At 37.6% G+C, this 23,997-nt stretch overlaps 1 protein-coding gene across 2 annotated transcripts in view; it reads left to right on the top strand.

Annotated features, from left to right (window-relative positions):
• Positions 1-21,888, top strand: part of ELOVL7 (ELOVL fatty acid elongase 7) — a 32,101-nt gene extending 10,213 nt beyond the window's left edge. For both annotated transcript variants that reach the window (XM_033086233.2, XM_033086232.2), the window contains exons 2-8: positions 9,135-9,223; positions 11,186-11,376; positions 13,600-13,680; positions 14,215-14,271; positions 15,950-16,055; positions 18,852-18,988; positions 20,213-21,888. In XM_033086233.2, the coding sequence (XP_032942124.1) occupies positions 9,160-9,223; positions 11,186-11,376; positions 13,600-13,680; positions 14,215-14,271; positions 15,950-16,055; positions 18,852-18,988; positions 20,213-20,416 (840 nt within the window). In that variant the 5' untranslated portion in view covers positions 9,135-9,159 and the 3' untranslated portion in view covers positions 20,417-21,888. The remainder of the gene's footprint in view (positions 1-9,134; positions 9,224-11,185; positions 11,377-13,599; positions 13,681-14,214; positions 14,272-15,949; positions 16,056-18,851; positions 18,989-20,212) is intronic.
• Positions 21,889-23,997: the final 2,109 nt, after the last annotated feature.

Raw genomic sequence — 23,997 nt, 5'->3', positions numbered from 1 at the left:
GAAGCTGAAGTCTAGCTCTGCTTTTCTGTTTCTGTTTAGCTTCCATGGAGAGACCCCCACTGTGACTGTTTAATTTATGTTGTTGTTCTACTAAGAGATGGATAAACAAGAACCAAGTCCTTAGTAGCAACTGCTTCTATTGTGCTTAATTCAGTGTATGAGAGCCTTATATTCAGTTAACTCTCAACTGTAAATTAGGATAGACAATATGGTGGAGCCAACTCAGTGACTCAGCTTGCTGTTAAAGGAAGGGGGCAGTCTCAGACATTACGTGTCCTTGATCTCTTTCATTCAAAGTATTTAGTTGGCACTTGCGCTTCCTCTCTCTTTTAAGAGCTTATCTGTAAACTGAGTATTAAAAATGTGCTTACTCGGCAGCTTAAAAACCCCAGGCTGTGCTATCTTTTGCAGGGCAGGTAAATAGTAGTTCTTACCCCTCTAATACAGACCCCTATATTCTGTTTTGCTTGGTTACTAATGATGTGTATACACTTTACCCCACAGCTGTAAATAATTCTTACATATCCTTATCAGAACTGTCTCTACCATAGCTGTTTGTACAGGAAGAACAAACAGAATGGGTGAAAGCTCTGTGTGTTACAAAGATGTTGGCTTGTAGATGAATGAGCAGGGAGCACGGGGGGTATGAGTTAGCATGATTGTGTAGCACAGCTGAAAATACTAGACTGTGTTACTGCTTTCTAGCCCTTAGTTTGTGTTTTGTGAAAGTCTGTTTAAAGTGACCTAAAGATTAGTTGATCTGGTCTTTAAAGAAAATCTGAAATTCTGCTTTCCTATCTGAACAATAAGGTAAGGAGGAAAAAGGAGACTAAATCCTTTGGGGAAGGAGGATATTAACCTGGGTTGGATATGGCCCAGTTACTAAATCAATGCATTACCAAAGGCCTTTGATAAGGGTAATGATATACCATTATCTAATGAAAGTGAGGTTGCACTAACAATCTTACTTTGAATTCTGAGTGAACGTTGTCGTGTTATGTGTGCCACAGGAGTCACTGTGTATGCAGCTCTAGGTGACATTGTGAGCTGGTGTCACTGAGCTGGAATCAAACTCAAAGAAGCCAAGTGTAAGCTGCGCACTGGAGCACCAAGGAGAAGAGCTTCTGTTCTAAGCTGTGTGAGAGCCACTCACTGCAGCAGGGTAGGTAGGTGTAAGACCAGTAAGCTGAAGGAAGGCTGACATTTAAGTGTTAAATCAAGAGCTTTTGTTAAAGGCAGGCAAGCACTGAAAATAAATTAAAATGTTAGGAACTTTTCCCTGCTAATGTTTTTTGTTTCCTCTAAAACATTGGAAGTATAGGGAGAGAAAATTGGTGAAGATAACACTGATGTCCATGATGCTTAAGTCCGAAGTGAAACTCAGAACTTTTTCAGGGATGTGCCCAGAGTCTCATTTAACTGGATCCAGACTTGTAAAGAAACTTCCTTCCAGGCTATGGTTGCAAGAACTATTTAGACTTGATAAGTCTTTCTATGTGATGTAGGAGATTAGTCCCTAGGATCATTTCACATGCCTCCCTGCAACCTCAGGTGATATATTTAAGATATTTAAGATACTGTGATGACAGGTCTTTTCCTGCCTTACTGTAGCACAATGCAATTTTTGTGGCTTCACATCTCATCTTGTAGAGCGTCCCTGGTGGTTAGAGTGATGACTTTTAGAGGTGGAGCATGTGAAGTTCTTGACTAGGGATCTAGTATAGGATTGTCTCTGAGTAGGTGGAACTGGGTGATGATGTGACTTCTCTACATTACTTCATTATCAGCTTAAAGGGATCTATGACAGGGCTGTTATTCCCACATTTCTCCCTTCCTGTGGCATTTCAGTTTGTGAGTTTTAATGTTTCCTTTGCACAAGCCAGTTCAGTCTTTCAAGTCTGAGTTGACTGAGAAATTTTTTTTTTTCCTTTCTCAAAGCCTAAGCTTTCATTTAGATTGTTGAACTGCTGTGGCTTCTCTGCAGCTGCGTGGGGCAGAGACACTGGCAGTGGTGCTGTGGGACTGGACTGCACAGAGTCCATTCTCATTCAGACACTGGCGGTTGGTTCAGTGTATGTGGTCCAGGAGAGTGGCCATGTAATTCTGGCTTTGAGCTGGGTACACAGCAGGGCTGTACTCCTGAAATTGTTACCATAAGAAGGGGATTTTCCGTGTCTGTTGTTACTGTTCAGCTTTGCTGTGAAGTCTTTGGTATCTGTTCTTTTAACAATTTATAGAAAGGTGTGGAAGCAAATACAAACTGGTCTTTATTTTACACAGCAGCAGAGTAGGAAATTAATTTCCCACAGAGAGAAAACCAGTGAAGTGTGGTTGAAATGAAACCTGTTTTCACTAGTTCTGCTGCTTTGGTTACTTTAGTCCTATAAGCGAATAACAGATTTGATACTAGTTTAAAAAGCAAAGGATGAAATAGAGGTGCTATGTCAAAAAATTCAGTATGGTTGACCACACAAGATAAGCTTTAGATATCTTATTGAATAGTTGCAATGAGGAATTTTGTAAGTTGATTTTCTAATAAAGTTTCTAAGCCTCAGTAATCTGTTTTTAGGATGTCCACTCTCATCTAGCAGGGGCAATGTTTATAAGCAATATTATCAAAAAGGAAAAAGCCATCTAATTTTAAGCAGGATGTAGCAAAGTTGCATGGAGATGAATCTGTCAAAAACTGGGCTGGATGGTTGAGAGAAGGCATTAAAATGGAAAAGGGTGACAGAAACTTCTCTCAGCAAAATTCTTAACAACGGGTGACACCCAGCTAAAGTTTAAAACTTTGTTGCAGAATATGGGTGAGTAATCCGTGTAATATAATAGGCAGTTTGTAGTTGCTTGCCATGTGACACAAGGGAGTAATGTAGTTAAAATAACTGCAATTATGTAACACACAGCCTTGGGAAATAGGAAGGGCAGAGCTGGTATTTCCCAGGTAAATCTCAAGATACCATCTACGAAATGTCCTAATTTAATTACCTTCTGAACTTCAAAAGCAGAATTAACAACAGTATACAAAGTGATTCTGAAACGTGGAAGTTTCATAATTGTGCCTGAATATGTAAGCCAGTCTTATTGCCATTTCTTAAGCTATAATTTGGAAATCAGATCTGCATGGGTCAATGCTTAATGTAGTCTCTCCACTTCTTCCATTGGGGTCTGCAGGGTGTACCATCCTCCAGAATCCTTGGATCCTCATCACTGTCTTACCAGGCTAGGTGTGATACACCAGAAACTCTGCTTTTGGGACCCATCCTGGGTGGAAGTTAAACCACGGAATTCTGCATGGGTTTTTCATAATCGCCAGACATTTTCTAAAGAATCACTGTAAAAATATCTGTCTGTTTTTTTAATAAGCTTTTTTCTCTAATGCAAATTTTTGATGTTAAGTGTTTTAAGTTCACGCTGAATTGAAAATTGTTTTTTGGAGTGACAGAGCTTATATTAGATTGTTTCATTCTGGTGGGTTTTTCCCTTTTTAAAAAAAATTTATTTTGTGAATTTTTTGATTAGTTTTTTTGGGGGGTTGGTGTTTTATTTTGTTTTTTTGGGGTTTTTTGGTGAAGTTTTTAATTTTGTTTAGTAGCCATTACCATTAAAAAACTGTAAAATTACTATTTGAAAGCAAATCTTGATATCTGTTTTATTATTTAAAAGCTATGTAGGGGGAGTAAATGAGCATAAAGAATGGCAAATATCTTTCGTGTGGGTTAAGCAAAGGAATGTGAGAAACTTCTTGTTCTCATTTAAAAATTAGAAATATTTGAGGTCTATCAGTAATTCCAACTACAAAAATCACTAATAGTTTTGTGAGCTAAGTGAACTTGAGTACTTGCAACAAGCTTGTTTCCTTACCGCTTCTCATCATCAGACATTCTCATATGGTTTGCTGTAGAATTTGTGGCATTTTTGTTGGTAAACAATCTTATCTGCCCTTGCCTCTCCAGTAAAGGTAATGGTCCAACTTGGAACTGGTTCTACCAAGCTGTGTGCCTTAGCTCAGCTGCAGTTAGTTGGCTCTTCCAGCTCACTGCTTAGCTGCAGGCAACCAGAGCACAGCAGATTACTTTGCTCTTTATCACAACCCTTTTCTCCTTTGCCTCATTTATATCTCCTTTTTTTATAGTGGTGGAGGCACATTTGTTTAAAGATGTCTTCAGAAATTATGCTACTACGCAGACTTGAACTTAGTTCTTGCACAGTATTATTTCCATTAACAAAAAGAAAAGTAGCTCTTGTTTCTTTTGAAGAGCTGAATATCTTGTGTGCATTTTTGAGGTGATTTTGACACTTGTTTTCCAATTGCATGTGTTTGAGAGGACTGCCTTTGTTATTTAGAACTTTTCAAGCTGGACAGACTACTTACATGACTACATTTTTGAGTTTATGTGAGTTGTTTGCAATATATTTTTCAAAATAATCCAATTCTGAAAATGAGTCTGCTAATTTTGCGAGAGTTTGCTACAAACAATCTAGTGTGCAATTTTATGGCATTTTAAAATTTTGATACGAGCAGAAAGGGGAAGATTGGAAATAAAAGTGCCGATGTACCGATTCTGTAAGTGAATTAGCAGGTAGGTAAACCAAGTAAATGTTTTCCTGACTCAACTATGTCTGTACAAATGCATACTGGGCAGATGAGTTTGTAGTATGAAGAACTAAAACTGTGTATTTAACAAAAGGCCTTCTCTGGCCCCAAGTCTTTGACCCTTCAGGTGAACTCTTTCCAGTCTCACATTTAGAAAATAATTTCTGTAGCCTGCAAAATTGCCAAACATTTTGAAAGAGTGCATTATGGTCAAAGCATTATCAGTTTACTTCATAACAACACAATTGTACTATAAAAAAACAGTCTCTCAAAAATGGTTTTGTTTTTTCCTGATGAAGCACAAGCTAGTTATTTATCTGGTGTGTGTAGGCATGCGATTTCCTTTTTATTCACACTTCTATTTAAAAAAAAGGCAGGTCTTGATCATATTATTTTCCAGTGTGCATGAATGTGTGTAAACTAAGTATAACAAGGTAAGATGAAATATCTTCCATGCTGCCATTAACTCTTCTTTTTTAGGTGGTTAACAAAAAAATTATTCTACGAACTTAACATTTATGTCAACTATTGTTTACAGAAGGGGGTTTATGAAGGAAAACTGGGTAGCTAGTAAGGAAAATAGGTAAATTGTAAAGCACGCTGAAAGTGAAATAGTAATGTCATATATAAAAGTTGGTTTAAAATGAACATTTTAACTGTCAGAAAGTTCTGAACAGCACTGTCTTTCTTGCAGACATTATTTCTTAAAGTAATTGGAGTTAACTTACTGTATTTTGCTTATTTTTAGATTCATATTAATTGATCAGTCACTATTGAGTGGTGAGGGTGGGGCTGCTTTATGTGTAAATCCTTTTCTCAAGTTACTGAACTCTAGAGTCACTGAACTCCAGAGTCACTGAACTCCAGAAACTTTAAGAAGTCTGGTAATTGTGATGGAGTTTCATCTTGCTTGACTATAAACAGAAAAGAAATCTTGAAGGCTGAGACCCTCTACTGCCTTTTGAGGACTGTTTTAAAGGAAGAGGACCTGTGAGTGCTGGGGTGAGGAGAGATGGGACAAATCCCTCACCATCAGTATGGCTAGGGTCAGTTTCACTATTTTCATCATCTGCCTTTCCAATACAACTAGAAGAAATCTATTGGAAATAGTCCAATTCCAGATAAAAGTCTTGCATTTGGACTCAATGCCTAGCAGGTATAAGAGTTGCTGTTTAAACGGTGACAGTATGTTTGTCTGACTTCTGATGCAAAAATAAAGTGGAGTTGAGAAGTCAAGTGAGTAAATGTAAAGAATTGTCTATTTGTGAGTTTACAGTTGTTGAATGACAACTGTAAGAGGGTATAACAATCAACACCCCAAGCCCATTGTAGTGGGTTGAACCTGTCTGGGTGCCAGATGCCCACCAAAACCTTTCTCTCACTCCCCTTCAGAGCTGGACAGGGGAGAGAAAATACAACAAAGGTTTAAGATAAGTATTGGGAAAAATCCCTTGCCAAATATCACTACAGACAGAATGGACTTGAATTAAAGGTAATAATTGAATTATTACTAACTAAATCAGAGCATGATAATGAGGAGTAAAATAAGCCCTAAAAACACCTTCCCTCTACCCTTCCCTCCTGCCCAGCTCTGCTTCCTCCCCCCAGAGAGGTGCAGGGAGTTGGGAAATGGGGGTTGTGGTCAGTTCATCACATGTCCCTGCTGCTGCTCAGGGAGAGGAGTCCTTCCCCTGCTCCAGTGTGGGGTCTCCCCATGGGAGACAATCCTCTATGAACTTCCCCAGTGTGAGTCCATCCCATGAGCAGCAGTTCTCCATGAGCTGCTGCAGTGTGGGTCACTTTTCCATGGAGTGCAGCCCTCGGCCACAGACCCTGCTCCAGTGTGGCCTTCTCTCTCCATGGGTCACAGCTTCCTCTCAGGCAGCCCCCTGCTCCAGCAGGGTCTCCTCCAGGGCTGCAGGTGGATCTTTGCATCCCCATGGCTCTCCCTGGGCTGCAGGGGCACAGCTGCCTCACCATGGGCTGCACCAGGGGCTGCAGGGGAACCCCAGCTCTGGCCCCTGGAGCACCTCCTGTGCATCCTTCTGCACTGACTTGGATTGCAAGAGCTGTTCCTCTCAGGTTCTCACTCTGCTTTTCTCTGGCTGCAATTACAATGGCACAAACATTGGCGGTTTTTTTCCTTCTTAAATCTGTTATCACAGAGGCATTGCCACCATTTCAAATTGGCCCAGCCTTAGCCAGAGGCATATGCATCTTTGGAACCACCAGAGATAGCTCTGCTGGACACTGAGGAAGCTTCTCAGCCTCTCACAGAAGTCACCCTGTAGCCCCCCCAACTACCAAAGCTAGCCTATGCAAACCAAATACAAGGATGTTAAATGGCAATTGATTTACCATCAGAAGCTGCACTGAATTTTCTGGATTTTTAAGGGTATGTTTTGAAGCAGATTTCTTGTTTAATTTTAGTCTTGGTCAGCATGTTGCCCTAGCCAGTCTGAGTGCCAGTAATGTGAGAGTGGGAAAACTGAGTGGCAGTGAAACCAGTAAGCTACTTTTGTTACCAAGGAACCAGTTAAATATAATATGATTATTTGTACTCAGTGAATAAATTAGTTGAAAGATTGAACCATGCTCTGCACAAAGTTTCTGTGGGCTTTGGCAGAATTCTGTTATAACCACTGCATGATGTACTTTCAGTTTGCCATGCCTTTTCTCTTGACAGACTGTTCTCATGTGTCTGAAACTGAAAGAATACTGGATTAAAAGGATAATTTATTTTGCTCGGTCTAACAATTTAATACATTAGTTATTTGTAAAGTAAACATTTTCAATGGTTTTGCCCCAGCACCAGTTATGGCTGAATTGCTTGGCTGTCACAGTTGAGCACTCTGAAGTACCTGGTGTTCAGGACAGGGTTGGATTTATGTGCATTTGATATCATCCATAGTTGACTTATGGAGCAAGGTGACAATAATATTTTTAATTTGCATTTAACCATAAAATCCTTTCTCTTATGGGATTTCTAGTGTCTAAAGCAAGAATGGTCCTCATGTTTCCATTAGTAAAGAAAGAGGATGCCCCCTACTTGTTTTGTCAGCACCTTTATCAGCATAGAGCGCTAAAGCAAATATTGTGGTATGAATACAGGATGCATGAAAATGGTCAGCATGAAAGCAGTGACATTGAATTGGGAAATACTGGTGTTGCAGGATGGTATTTCTGAAAATATGAACTTTAAGGAGACTTAAAGATGGAGCATTTTCCAAATGTGAAATTGATGGTGGTTGCAAATATTCAGAGACACGGGACAGAAGTGCAACCAGGAAAACAAGTGGGCAGAAGAATGAGAATGGAGATGAGGTAACTTAGATGAACTCTAATGGAGGTGGGCTTGTCTGTGTTGCATCTTGTAATGAAGGGTGTGTGTAGTGGCTAAAAATTCCTGCAAAATGGCAGTGAACAGGATGTACTTGTAGAAGTGGAAATAAGGATGAAATTGTTTTTCTGGACTGTTAAGATGAAGACAAATGGGAAGATGACAGTGGGGAGATCTGAGGAGAGCTATACATTACTATAATGAAGGGAAGAACTAGCACTCTCAACCTGCAGCTGGCTTAACCTGGAGGAGATGCAGAAGGGCTGCCAGAGTAAGGGAATTGGTTATCAAGGTGTGCTGCAGCCTGAAATAATAAATAAATACTACTAATAAAGATGAATAAAATGTGAAGATTGCATACAGGTGTTGAGAGAATTCATATGGTAAAGTGAGAGACTGAGTGGGTAGGGGAAAAACATGTGCTGGGATATTTAAAAGGTATTTTCTAGGGGGAATGAGGCAAGGGAAGGGCTGATGAGGGCTTGATTGTGGAGCAAAAGTCAGTATTCATATAGGTATACTTATTTGAAAAATTTGACACAAGTAGGAGGTCCTGCATGCAAAGTGGATGTGCTGGGTAATTTTTGTGGGTTAATATATTGCCATTGGCACTATGACATTCCATGATTCTGGTGTGGAAACAGTTGATTCATCAGAGTGGGATTTGTATACTAATTTTAATATGGCAAATTATTGTATTTAAAAGTAGCGTGCTGACATACTGATACCTTTTCTCCTTACCACATACCTTAAAAATACTTCTTATTTAGAACTTTTTTTTTTCAATAATAAACATTGCAAAGCTGAACTTCCTTATATATCAGTGGCTTGGACTTTAAGTGGAGATGGTGATAAAAAATAATTTAAGCATCTGTTCTTTATTCATATTTACCTCTTAATTGTAATGGTTAACCACAGCACAGTTTCTTGAGATAATACTTTATGGCACGGAAGCACCTGGTTTGTACGTAGGGATTGCAAAATCATATTGTTGTGCATAACAGCTCTGCCATAAATTAGACCCAAGGATAGTGGGATGTGTCCAGTTAATGCTTCCTGATCTGTATTTCACATATGGTGCTGTTAGCCTTTTCTCTTTTTTTGTCACTCTGTTTCCTGAAAATCTTTGCAAAAAACTTTATTAATCTTTCTTTATTGACAAAAATCTATATTTCTGTTTTGGTTTGTTTCCTGCAGGCAGTATCATAAAAATCAAGCGAAAATGGCGTTTAGCAATCTGACATCAAAGGCTATACTGCTGTATGATGAATGGATTAAAGATGCTGGTGAGTCATTTAAATCTAAAACTTACTAACTCCCAATAATTTTGAATAGCAGTGTGTAGCTATGCTAGGTGTGCTGTTTATCAGCTTAGAAGTAGCTTGTCATCCTGTGAATATTTGTAAGACTTGCCAGGTTACCTATTAACATGTCAGTCTAGTTTTCTGCATTTTAAAATAGGAAACAAACAAAACTCTGGTAGTTCATGGATATAAACTCTGAGTAAATAAAGTCCAGACAGTGATTCTCCTGTCTGTCTCTGGTTGCCTGAATATGTAGTTTGAGTTTATCCTGTGGTGCTGAATGTATAGTTTTAACTCTTTTTCATTACCAAACCATTGCATTTTATCAGTTAATTAATGCAGGCACTTTGCATTACTGCATTTTGCTTGTGCAAAATGGAAAAAAAACCCCAAAAACTCATCCCTAGCTTGTGCAAAATGGGAAAAAAAAAAGCCAAAAACCCATCCCTAATAAGTTTCGGTATTTTGAAATTAATTGTCAGAGTAATTAACTCTGTCAGACTGGTATTTGAAGAAGGATGTTGGTCTCTTGTTGCAGTTAGTAAGGGATATTAATCACACTTGCTTTTATGTTTCCACTCTGTTATTCTGTATACTCACCAAAAGCTGATAGAGAAGACCTCAGTTTTGGGATTAAGACCCATCAGTCTCAGTGTTTCTTACTGAGGGATTAGCTAATTCCTGGAAAAAAAAATTAAGTGGATAAGGTTTGATAGATAATATTACTGAGCTATCATTTCTAGCATACCTGAGCACAACTTTTCTTGTTCTGTCAATGCACAGTGTACAAGTGAGCAGGGAGTTTAATCAGTGTGACTCATGGGGTGAAGTGGATTGGGATGGAGCAAGCATTCCTGCTGCACTATCCATGACTCCAGAACCCAAGCTGTCTCCATGCCCAACAGAGCTTGTATTTGGCATTTTGTATCATAGCATTAGTGATAGAGTATGGTTTTCTCACGATCAGGCTGGGAAGAACAGGAGGAAATGTTTGGTAAGAGCAGGGCAAGTGTGGATACAACAAAAACAGTCAGTTGTGAAGAGATGGTGGTTCTCTTGCAGTACACAGGAGCAGATTCCTCATGCTGTGGGTCACAGTCCTCGATCTGTGGGCAGCAGTGCTGGCACATTACAAGCTGTGAGCAGCATTGTAATGTGTTCTCCTCCTCAATGTGTTTCTACACTTCCAGTGGCTGTTAACCACATCAGAGAGGTGAAAGGTTGCTTGAATACTGTGGGTTGAAAATTCGCTGACTTGAAACATTTGGCTATGAATTAAACACTTGACAAAAATAAAAGTAGTATAAAAATTTACCCATTAAATACAGCAGCTAAACCATGAAAGCAACAGTTTACTGAGTCAGTAGTTAGGGATCATTCTGAACCAAATCTTCCAAAAGTCAGTATAAAGGAAAATTAAAGAAAATAAAAATTACATCAGGTTCACCTGCTTATGGAGAAATGTGGCTGTCTTTGGTGATCTAGAACTTTGTGATGAATCACAAAAGGCTGGAATGGAACCACAGTGCGTCAGATGAAAAAACCTGCCAGCCTCATCTGCAGGGAGAATGGAGTGGGATGTGCTTAGGAGGAGGTGCCTCTGCAATACAGGCTCTCTGACATAACTGTGGAGTAATATGCAACATTTGCTTGTTGTATTATAACTTTCTTGTTGTATGAAAGTGTGTGCTTTGTCATGCTGTAAAGAAGGAAAATCATGTCACTCGTGATTCTGTGTCTCCTTTTCATTTCATGTGAAGAAAGAAGAATCCTACATGGGTTAAATCATGTTATCCAGTCTGTGTGGATTTGGGGTGAATGGACTCTGAAACATGATTGGTGACAGAAAAACCTAGACCAGCAAGAATTAAATACTTTTCTGTACTTGTTTTAGTAAGTACTATAGATATCTGATTCTCTTTTTTCTCCCCCCACTACTTCTAGATCCAAGACTGGAAGGCTGGCCACTCATGTCTTCACCTTTTCCAACAACTTTTATCATTGGAACCTACGTTTATTTTGTCACTTCCTTGGGACCCAAACTCATGGAAAATAAAAAACCTTTTGAACTCAGGCAGATCATGACATTTTATAATTTTAGTGTGGTAGCCCTCTCTTTATATATGACTTATGAAGTAAGTACTGTGTTTGTAATGTATTTATACATTTCATGTGTTTAACAACTAACTTCTAATAAATTTATTAGTATAATTCCCACACTGCAATTCTCAGAAAAATATTACTGTCATGGAAGTAATTATATTCCTCTGAGGTGTATGCTAAACTTGTAATTCTTGGAAAAATTAATAAGCTTACCTAGAAAGAGAGAACATGAAACATTTTGTGTCATTATATATAATTCCAAAAGTTTAAAGTTTTCATCATTTAAATTCTTTGTACTGCAGGAGGTAAAGCAGACAATATACTTATCTTAGTGTCTTGTAATTGCTTTTGTCCTACTCAGTGATAATGTGATAACCTGCCCTTAAGGGGAAGGAACAACAATGATTCAAACACTGTATAATGTCTACTGTGAAATCATCTTCAGTTAGATCTGCCTTTTAAATGTCAGAAATCAATGACAGAGGTTAACAAAATCTAATTCAAGGCATTTTTGTCCTTTAAATGAACAAACAAAACCCCTCTAAACAAAAAAACTTCAACCTCTGCCCCCTGCTTATATCTCCAAGCCCAAATTATGAATATCTTTAACACTGATTTTCCCCACAACCCCAAAACAGCAAATTCTCATTGTTTTTCAGAAACAGTGATAAGATTTTGCTGCTGTTGGGCTTTACTTGTTTTTTGGGATTTGGTGGGCTTTGGCGGGGTTTTTTGAAGCGTGGCTATTTTTTATGGTATTGTGTGAATGACAGACTTACATGTTTGCTTGGTGAAACATCACTGTGCTAGTATTGACCCAGTGTATGAGTCTCAGGTTGTGTGGCTATTTCAGCTTTGGCAAACTAGTAATAAAAAACTGTCAGATTATTGTGCCAAATTGGCAGGATATGTTCCTGTTAGCTTACTTTGCATGAGTCTTATAATGAATTACAGTGAAGTACCTGGCATTTCTTCTAACCTCTCTGAAGGCATTGTATCAGCAGCTCCTTTGTGTCATGACTGTTGTGTGGAGAGTGGTTGGCAAGATGAACACTTCTGCTATTTATATATTTTTCTGAAAAATTGCCAAATTTCCTTTAGGAATTGGGTTCCAGGTTTGGTTTGGGTTATAAACCTCAGAAACAAACAAAAAAACCCCACCAAATAAACCCACAAAGAAACAATAATAAAAAACAAAACCCAAACTTCTGTTAAGTGTCTATCATTGGCATGGTATTCAGTAAGTCTGTTGTCCAGACTTCCACGACTTACTGACATAAAAGAGTGTGTGGTCAGAGTGTAACCGATTGAATTTCTGCTATTGTCTGGTAGTCAGCAATAAGCAGATTCTTTCCCTTTTTGGAACCAAGTCATGTGCTGGTTTACTAGTGTTTGAAAAAAGCATGCTTTTTTAAAAGCAATCAGTCCTTTCAGGAATTTAAAAGGCCTGCTTCTGTTAGGAGAGGTGAAGCTCTAACCATGCGTGAGTGGATGGTAATAATGAGAAGTATCACAAAGATATAAAATACATATGTCATAGTGGCTGGCAGTAGAATAAGCCAAGTATAATACTAATATTGTTGCTCTTGTCCAGACTTTAATATATTCCAAGAGAAAAGATTATATTTGGTACATATAGTCCTTTGATCATGTGTGTGCTCTCAGCTGTAGCTTCTCGTCACCTGTATGAGTGAAAAACTGATTTGAACATGAAGTTTAACTTAGCAGAGTTTTAGAAATTACAATATTAAATATACATCATGCATATTGATTTGTTCCTCATCTTTAATGATAGTTAGCAATGGCTTTCTGTTGTGCTGGCTTTGTTAGACTATTAAAATGATTAAGATGCTGTTTTGTATTCTTTTTTGTATTAAGATAGTTAGTCATGATAGCAATTTTCAAAAGAATAGAGTTTGTTTTTGTGGTCTTACTTACACAGTAAGTAGTTTTTTAACACTGGTTTTGAGATGCTTCTCTTTCTTCCCTTCAGTTACTAATGCTGAAATAATGGGTGTAGGAAGAAAGTTCTTGTCTATGGGTGTGGTCCTGGAATTAGAAATTCATTAATCTGCAACAGCAAAGGATTTTTGTGGTAGCTATCCCACACACAGGTAGATGATTGACAAAGTTGCTGATTTAAGGTGTTTATAATGTTGTTTTTCCCCTCCTGCTTAGTGACTGCAAAAGTAATCCAAAATTAATGAATTTTTCAAAAGATGCAAAGTTAATCTTTGCCCTTTTCTTTCTTGCAGTTTCTTATGTCAGGCTGGGCCACAGGATACTCATTCCGATGTGATATTGTTGACTACTCGAGGTCGCCGACAGCTCTGAGAGTAAGTTGCCAAAGACAAAGGTGAATTGTTACCATAGAACAATAGAATGGTTTGGGTTGGAAGTGACCTTGGAGATCACCTAGTTCCAACACCCGTGATATGAACAAGGACAACTTCCACTAGACCAGATTGTTCAAAGTAGTATGTTATACATTTACTTTATTTTTAGAAATGTTTTTTGAACAGTCTGCTTTTTGAATGCACTGTTGTAGAGTGGAATGCACTAAATGGAAATGCCCTCTTGCATAATATAGAGCATGTGAGTTAACTGGAGGGACGAGTTGGTTGGTTGGTTGGGAAAAAGAGAGAGGCAAGGAATTCATTGGCTGTTTTTTATTGCTTTTAAAATTCCTTTAAGTTTAAAAATTGTTTTGTGTTTTTAAAGGAAAACCAATCAAACTATACATTTAAATATTTCTGTCAACCTTGGAACATCACTTGGCCTAGTACTTTCTTTTATATAGGTAATTATTGGTCCTGCTCAGTTTTGTTTACGACTTTTATGGTTTGACAATTTGATTTTTACTCCTGTAGATGGTGCGAACTTGTTGGCTTTACTTCTTTTCCAAGTTCATTGAATTATTAGACACTGTAAGTATTTCTAGCCTAATAAAAGAATTGGTTCTGTTTCCTTTTCATAGAGAACTAGTGCTGTTCAGGGCTGAGGATACAAGTTGCTTTTTATTTAGTCTTCCAATCTTCAATCATTAGAATACTATTACATTTACCATCATGTTTACCCCTATTATCTCTCTGTATGATAGTGTCTTTTTACAATATTCTTCCTTCATTATCCGTAAAAATGTTAATGAGGGAACACACCTTTAAGTATTTAGGAAGTCTGGATAACTTGTCTAACAGCTGAGTACACTATCTGTTATGTTATGGCAATGCTTGTCTCAACACTGCAGATAAAAAACAGTTGATCATGCTGAATATTTTTTTTACATCATCTTCAGATTTTGTCTTTCCCATTAATATCATCAACAGCTTTTAATGCAGGACAGAAGTGCCATACCTACTTGCTCTGAATTCCTGAGATTGTCTTGAGTGTCATGACTATAGAGACGTGTGATACCAGGATGGCATTCTAACCTCTTTCAAAGAAAGTCTGAGCAGCAATGCATTGAAGCAGAATGCAGACCTCATTCACCACCGGCAGCCATCTTCCCAGGACTGGCACCAGATAGGACTGACAGATATTTTCAGACCACCTTCTGAGTGTTGGAATTAGCTGCAGTTCTATTTGCCCTATTGTTTGGGGCACAATAGTGGTGGTTCAAGAGCTGACTCATGAGCAGTGGGGATGTTCTCTATATCCTCTGAGCAAAGCTGGCCGTCTGACTTTTCATCTGCAAATGTTCACAATTCAACACTGGAAGATCTTACTGACTAAACCAAATGGAATGGTAATGCAAGTGTCAGGAATGCTAAAACTGGAAAATCCTGACAAGTATATTCCTCTATTTGCCTTTATTTGCCACAGGTTATAGTGCTCCTTTTTAATTAGTCCTGAGCCTGATTTTTTTTTTTAATCTGTTTTGTTTGACTACAGACAATTAGGTACCTGTTTCTCATCAGGTTTTTGTTCTATTGCAAAAGTAATTTCTTAGCTGTATTTAAATCAGCTGACTCCAAATGTTTTCTCTGGCACACCAGACATCTTTTCTTCTGTATCCGATACTACCCTTTCTATGACCTGATTTCTCCTCACAGTTTTTTTGCTGTCTTCCCTTGATGCCTGCCCTTTAAAATGGGGCCTGTCAATATCAGTTAAGAATACCTACATATATTCTGTACAATTTTGATATTTTCCAACAGTAGCTAAGTCAGAGTTCATAATAAAGTGCTTTTTCTCTACCACAGTATTTTCTACTGTTAGTCCTTCAGTTAATTTTCTTAGATGGCCTTTCATTAATTTCAGGGGACTTAAAATGGGATGCTTGTAGAGACTTGTCAATCCAAGCTAGTCCATCTTACAGTTTGTTGCACATGTAGGATGGCTCAACCTTTGACATTTAGTTTCAAAGCTTGCCTTGGCTTTTGAGATGTCACAGGTGGGTTTTACTTACTGGTTTTAAGTAGTTTTGAAAACTAGTTTGCTTAGCCAGACACTCACTCAGTTTTCCTTCTTCTCCCAACACTGTAACTGTGAAGAACTTTTAAATGTATAGTAGTGAGCAACCAGCACTGATGTGTACATTTTTCTTTAAATATGTTGGGCTTGATTATCTTCTGTAACATTCTGTTCATTAAAAATCTGTTTCAGATATTTTTTGTACTGCGTAAGAAAAACAACCAAGTTACATTCCTGCATGTTTTTCATCATTCCATTATGCCGTGGACCTGGTGGTTTGGAGTCAAATTTGCTGCAGGTATGGAGAGAGTGGTGTTACAGCTGAATATATCTTCTGGTAGCGAAAGTTACCTATGGTAGACAAAAAAAAAAACCAACCAAAAAATCAGAATTAAACAACTTGGAAACATCAGTGGTTTTAAATTTAGACTTCTGCAATATTTTATGGAACAAGTGAGATCACCATAATTATTTAAATGGGTGGGGATTACTCCTTTTTCCTATTTGATGGGATTTTGTTCAGTGTTGATTTCTTATGGAGGGGAAGAGGTGCAGAGAAGAGATCTGGGTACAAGCAAATAACATTATTACATGAAAAAGAGAAGTAATTGAAAAATCGTAAATGCTAGGGTAGATACATGAAGCTAATAACTCTGTTGAAACTACTTCATAACAGTTTCGCCCCCTACAATGTTAGAAATGAGTTGGAGGGGAGGACTGCGTTAATTTCTTTTTTCCTGTTTGAGAAATTATTTGGTTTTTCTTGCAGTTACTTTTACTGGCTTTAGGTAGTATGATATTTCAGCTTTCACAAAACTACATAAATATTTTTCTGGACCTTTTTTATAAAACAAACATATTTGAATTGTTTTGAATTTAAATTCTTTGACCACTGCCAGCTTACCTTCACTTTCTCCTTTCCTGCTTGGTGTGTCTTTCCAAGCATTTTCCTATGCGACATTATCAGTGTGCACCACTAATAAAAATAACTTGCCATGAGAATACTGTGAAAAGCACAGAGTGGAGAAATGCACAGTAATTTATAAATCCATTTCTGGGACAGCTGAGGCTTTTTTAGGAATTTCTGCTGAGAAACAGTGGGGTTTCATACATGTTTACCTGTAAACATGTTTTGTGTTTTTGCTTTTTTTGTCCCAGAAAATTGGTGATAAATTGATGAAGCAGTTGTTCCATTGCTTTTCAATCTGATATCTTAGTGTCTATTTTATGTTTGTTTTTTTCTGGTTAAAAACAGACAGGTCCAGAAATCACTCCAGAAAATTTGGAGACCTTTTGAACCTTTCCGGTGTGCAGCTTTTCCTTGTGTATAAATGGATATACTTCTGTTGTATTTGTTGAGTGGATTGATTATGTATTTCTCAAATCTTGCTGAGTGACTGGTATAAAGTTAATAATAAAACTGTGAATGGTTGTCTCAGCATACACCCCAGTGTGTTTATAGGTCTGCAAAGGGAAACCTGCAGCAAAAAGCAGTCCCTCCTCCTCAACCTTGAAAATTTTCCACTTATAGGTGATTAACTTTCTCCTTTTTATCTGGATGTTGGATCAGTATACCAGCTACAGGCTTCTGATTTTGCATCAGATTCAAATTTCCCATGTGATAATTTGACAAATACTTTGAGCAAAGTGTGCAAGAATTTTGTCCTCTGCTAGTAATAGTCCCTCATATTTATGCAAAGCTGTGTTTATTCCAAAAACTCTATTGCTTATCTTTACACTTGTCTTTCCAAACACTGTTGTTTAGCAAGTTTAATTTTTTTCCAAGAATTTCAGTCCTGCTGGTGTTTATCTTGTATTCAGTTTCATCAGTGCTTGTCCTTCTAAACAGCAGCATTGTCATGTTTTCAACCTGTTTGTAAAAAACCAACAGTTTTGGATGGAGATGCTGTTTTTTCTCTGATCTGATAAAATAGAGAATTATAAAACGATGCTTGGTATAGTGTTGCTTTTTGGAGCATATTTTTGTATTGTTGTGTAGGTTCCTTTTTTCTCTGCTTTAGCTATTTATTTTTTCTTCTGAATATTCACTGCACAAGCCAAAAAAAAGTATGTATATTTGAACTGTAAGAACATTCAAATTATTTTTAAAAATAAAAATAGCTAAGTTTCAAAGAAAGTTTGCAATCACAGCTGGAGGAGTTATGCCTTCTCAAGCTGGAAGATTAGAGTGAGCTACTCAAAACACAAAATACGCTTTATTTTTAATGAGAATGATTCTAAATGGGAAAACAGCACTTTTTTCTCACTAAATGTCTCTTTTTATATCTTCTTATTTTCTTTTTGACTATCATTGTTTCCATGTCCATGTTTCTGTTAAAAATATTTTGCTGTCTGCTGCTTCTTGGATCACTTGTACCTCTGATTTCTTGTGTTCATTAAAATAAAGCTGCTTTGAGCCGGATCATGTAGCTCCATGGTTAATCCAAAGGAAAAGGAAGTGTTTCCTTGCTCATGTGTTACCAGTTTCAGTCATAAATTTATCCCAACATGGTCTCTATTTAACTTTCCCTTTCACTGAAAGTATGTTTTGAGATTGACAGTGCATTTGTGAGACCCTGGTTCATGATTACAAAACCTTATTGTCTGAAACTGTATTTCATTCCTGGGGAATCTGGAAATCTGTAGGGAGAAGAGTCTTTTTACTTATCCTCTACAACTTTTTGAAGTTCATCATGATGTCTAGAAAGGAGGCAAACCCCAGGAGGAATGCTTTCTACTAAGTTTTCTGTGTCTCTGTCAAATATATGTTTTAATAAAAAATAATTTTAAAATGAAACCAAAGAACAAAAAATTCTGCTAAATGTTTTTGCATGTTATTAGATCAGCTGGGTTTAATTGCTCTTTTGGGAATGCTTAGATAAAACTTTTCTGAGGCAAGAAATTGATACGATCCATTGAAACTGGTATCAATCCAATTCAGGTAAAACACCTTGAGGGTTAGTCAAAGTCTAGATTTTGTGGTATGTGTTTTTCATACCCTGGCTGAAGGCAATCTGCTAGGACCACAGTAGCTTTTTAAATACTTGCTGTATATATAGCTGTACTACTGCTACTGTCTTTTGTTTTTCTACAGGTGGTTTAGGAACATTTCATGCCTTGCTGAACTGTATTGTGCATGTTGTCATGTACACTTACTATGGAATCTGTTCTTTGGGACCAGCCTATCATAAATATTTGTGGTGGAAAAAGTATATGACAACTATACAACTTGTGAGTAACTGTCTTTGACATCCGCATCTCTCAAAAACCTGATTGTAGCTAACACAGATTTAATGCAGTAATTTCTTCCTCTCAGCTATGCCAGTGTGTGTGGAGTTTACAGTTGGTAAAAGACTTATTAATGTTTTAACTGAGGAAAACAAAAGGTGTGAGCTCTCCACAGTAATATACTTAAACCTACTGACTTCAGCATTCATTGTAATCAAATTTAGACTAATAAGCTTTTCAGTTATGAAGTACTTGATAAATATATTTACAAGACTCATTGCTCATATAAAAAATTTCAAAATAGAAGTTTGCACAAGAATATACAATTTATGAACATGATACACATGTGACTACTAACTACATGTAACATGTGGTAAGGAAAGGGAAAAAGTACTTCTTAGCACTTGATGTTCATTCATAGAAAATATTTGTGTTTAGACCCAGACCATTAAAACCCACTCTTGCAGTAAATATAATAAGTGTTTCATTAGCTTGAGGTCACTTTCAAAAGGTTGCTCTTCTGAGTACTTTTTCATGCCCACCTCATTTAATAGATGGATTTTCAAAAATCAGTTTTTGGCTAAACAATTGGCTTAGAATGAGCAAGGATGCTGATGGAGGGGGTAAAGGAGCATCCTGTCTGCTTGCACCAGGGCTGGTTTTAGTAGAATAGTTCATGGAACCATGTCCAACACTGAACAATGTAGCCTGAATATTTATAACTTGGTCTTTTTGACCTGGAGGCACTACCAGTGGACCATTAACTTGGAGTTCATGTGGAGTGTCTTTTTTTCACATGCTGGTGTACAGGGAAAGTGGGAATTCTGCTTGCTTTTCTTTTTTTTTTTTATTTTTCTTGGCTAATTTTCCTAAAGGAGCCTCCCATTTGTCACTGGACAATCACTGTCTTCCTTCCTTTTTATCTGAACTGGCCAGGGTAGAATCCTGTTCTCTTACTATGAATTTCTTAGTTTGTCCCAGAACTTCTTTTCCTGTATTACATAAACCTGTTTTTCCGTGGAGTAATATTTTGGGGAGATGGGCTATACAGGTACATCTATGTCACATTAAGAAGTTGTATTGTCCCTGTTGCTCCTTGCTTTTCTCCCACTCCACCCCTACTATCTGTTTTTCAGCAAACAAGCTATGCTGAAATTTTTTAAACTTCTGTAGTAGGGTTGTAATTTATTTTAAAAGTACTTATTTTCTTCACCTTCTTTCCTCCAGGTCCAGTTTATTATGATAACAGTCCATATAGGACAAATCTACGTTATGGATGATTGTCCGTACCAGTATCCAATTTTCATGTTTATTATTTGGCTATATGGCTCTATGTTTTTAGTCTTGTTTCTCCACTTCTGGTACCACGCTTACACCAAGGGACAAAGACTGCCAAAAATGGCAAAAAATGGCATCAGCAAAGATCAGTGAAACAAATTCTTGTCTCTAAAACCAAAGAAGTAAAGAAGTGTATATGTCAAAGGGGAAACTTGCACTACTTGACAATCAAGATGTTTAGGTGCACACACTACATGGTGTATATTTTGTATGTTTTCTTCCAAAACAGAATTTGTATTTTTACCGTAAGTTATTTGGGATTCAGAACATGGGAGTGGGAAGAACTGTGGATCTCTCATAAAAAAAAAAAAAAAAAAAAAGGATAGATGATCTCTATCTTAAAAATGCACAAAAATAAAAATAATTGGAAAAACTAAAATGTGTATGACAAGTACTGAGTACTTTGAACACACTTTGAGGGGGATATGAGGGGGATAAAAATTACTTCACTTTAAATGTTGTAAGTTGCTAAGACTGTCAGCTGCATTTTATTTTAAGAATGATTCTTCAGTAAGTACTGTTTGTAGATTCTAAGGCATATTAATATAGTTAATACATAAACATTGTTACATCTGTTTATAAACTATATTACTTTAAAGGAAGGATTGTATGTTAATCTGTCAAGACAGCGTTTCATTTGAAGATCGAAGATTTTTGGATATACTGTCTTTTACTAGAACTGAATTCATTTCATGTTCTACTCAGTTGAACATTATCGTAAATGTTGGAAAGCTACTAATATGGGGATTATCTTAATTGTCTTGTAGCATAGTGATCAAAACATCTTACTGATTTGTTCACTGTAGTAGCCAAATATACTTATTATTCAATGTGTCTATGGATATACTTTATATTGGTAGCCTGTGCTGTTTGTGAAGTGGGGCTAAGAGGATTATGGAATCTTTTAATTCAATAGCAAAAATCTTAGTACTCAAATAAAATGTAAAAGAATGTTGATTTAATGATTTAAGCTTAAATGTTGCCTACCATGATTGTACTGTGCTCTACTTTCTTCCATTTCCATTATCTACTGAAATACACATCTAGAAAGAGTTTGTCTCATCTTGGCTGTTTTTGTTATTACAGCTTGTTTTTATCAGCTCAAGGTCAAAGTTACTTCAGTTGTCTTGTCTGGAACCAAAAAAAAAGTGAGATTCTCTGAGCTTCTGAAAGTGACGCAGGCAGTGATGACTGGGCATGGCTCCACTCTATGTAGAATTACCCGGTATGTTGTTCTCCAAGGTTAGGCAGATTTGTTAGGGTCACATTTGTTTGGAAATCAAAGGAACTTGCTGTTTGTAAGTTGCACTTGTACTGCACGAATTTATTAAGGAATTGGTGCACAAACAGACCTGGAAATGAGCAATTAAATCTGTTTAGATTAATATTACCATTAAAGGTACTGTTGTCTACTACACCAGAAACTTGCAATACTTGCTTTTTACTTGATCTGATCTGCGGGATTTTCAATTAGTCAAAACTTTGAGGCAGATTTTAATAGCCTCCCTGTTGCACAAAGAGAGTAAGCTTTGTTACCTGAACACTTTTATTTTACTGACATTTATGGTGCACTGTAAATGCTCAAGGAATGTAAACTTTAGGTTGGACATGAGTTGCGAATGCTTTCCTCTGAGATTACATCAAGCTTTTAAAAGTAAATAAAAAATAATTTATATTTTATGTATTCATTATTAAATCCCTGTAGCTGTCAGCTCATATGGCAGCTTGAAAGCAGATCTCAAAGTATTGGGATGATGTGAGATTTAAATTGCAACCTCTGAATTTTAGATGCTTGATCCTAGAATCATCAGTGGTCAGTTCCCATCTCCCTGGCAGTACAAGTGGAGAGAGGTGCTTTATGACAAGATCCTAAACAGCTGTGATGCTGATCAGGGACCACATCTTTTTTTTGGTGGGAAATGCAGTCCATTACTGACTCCAAGTCTCAAGTCCAGACAGCTCTGGTGTGTATGCCCCCGGCCTCCAGAGTTAGGGGGCTTTCCTTAAGGACAGAGACCTATTGCTGTTTTTTCAAATAGCAGGGAAGGATTTGCCCATTTTATATACTGGTGAAGGAAGCAGGACAACTTGGCTTTTCAGGCCTTCTTGGGCCTGTGCATTCAAATGTGTTTGGGAAATGCAGACCTTATGAGGAAAAGGCTGTAATAGCTAGTCTGTAGTGAAAACTGGATAATAATACCCTCTGCTTCTTGTGCAAGGAACCAGGCATTACTCTGAAGCCTTGCAGATGATTTCTGTGCTGGTAGGGGAAGTCCTAGTTCTGGTCTCTGATTTTGCAATTATACCTCCTTCCCTGCCCCATAAATATGGAGGAATGCATCCTGCGTCTGGGTGTGAAGGGACAGGTACTTGTTTGTTGGTTTGGGAACTAGATCTGATCTGATTTTTCAAACTGGGCTTCAGTAGGAGCTGAGACTATGCACAGTCAAAAATAAGGAGTGCTGCATGTGGGCAGGTGCTGAACAGAAGCGAGACAGGAAAACTTCCAATTCCAGCAGTTGTACATTAGCCAAAGGCTTCCACAGTCAGTTGTTTGAGATTAAAAACTAATAAGCAGGAGCAGAAACTGGAGATGCTAATCATACTGTGGGCTGTCAGCAAGTGCCATGTCAGATTCCTGCTGCATAATATCTTGCACAGTGGTTTAGTCTTCTGTGAGTTATAAAGCATTTGGAGAAAGAGAATACAGTGTTTCACAGTGAGTTGTATGGATGCAGCCTCAGACGATGCATGTAACTGTGTCAACGACATCAGCTCAAAAAACAAATCCTGTCCTCCTACACACAATGTGAGAATAACAGTCTTTATCTCAACCTAAGCGTCTCATATGCTTAAGTGTATACTTTTGAGTTAGGCTAGAAAGAGAAGTCCAACAATCAGCTTAAGTCATTCATGTTATGGTGAATGTTGACTGACTGAGGGGAATGGGGCTAAAATTTTGTTTTCCTTAAACGTGGTGGTAAAGAAAAACTGGTATTACCAGCCACTTCTCTCCTTTAAGAGTCCTAAAAATTGACAGTTAGCTCATCTGTAATAGGTATCACATAAGTTTCAGTTGCATCCCTGCCAGTGCAGGATAGGTGACCTGGTCATCAAAATCTCCTATCTTAAAATGGAGGTTTACTTTCCAAATCACGCTTTCTTTAAAATGCTCATAAAAAGCTAATATACAACAACTCAATGAGTTCTGTGGCACCAGCCTCAACCCCTGTCTTCTGTAAGAATAATATCAAATGTAATTGCTGGTAATTATCAGCCCACACACTGCCTGAATTCAAAACAAAATTCTTTATCAAAAAATTCGATTGGAAACAATTTAAAATATTTAAAATTGAGGCTTTGGAGGGATTTCTTTTAGTTTGATTTTTTGTTTTGTTTGTTTATTTAATGATAAGGCTGTGTTCTCTTTATCGGGACAGCAATTCACTGGCCAATGCTTTCCTGACATGGTTTAGCTTGTTGCCACGCACAGAATTGTCAAAGGGCCAGGTTGGAGGGGACTACAGCAGGTCACCTGGACCAACCTACCAGCTCAAGCAGGGCCATGCCAGAGCACATGGCACAGGATCAAGTCCAGATGGTACTGGGATATCTCCATGAGGGAGACTCCAGAACATCTCTAGGAAATCAGTTCCAGTGCACAGGACCCACAC

The sequence above is a fragment of the Catharus ustulatus genome, chromosome Z (assembly GCF_009819885.2).
Source record: "Catharus ustulatus isolate bCatUst1 chromosome Z, bCatUst1.pri.v2, whole genome shotgun sequence".
Lineage (NCBI taxonomy): Eukaryota > Metazoa > Chordata > Aves > Passeriformes > Turdidae > Catharus > Catharus ustulatus.
Note: the sequence above shows the minus strand (reverse complement) of the source record. Positions and strands in the feature narration are given on the sequence as shown.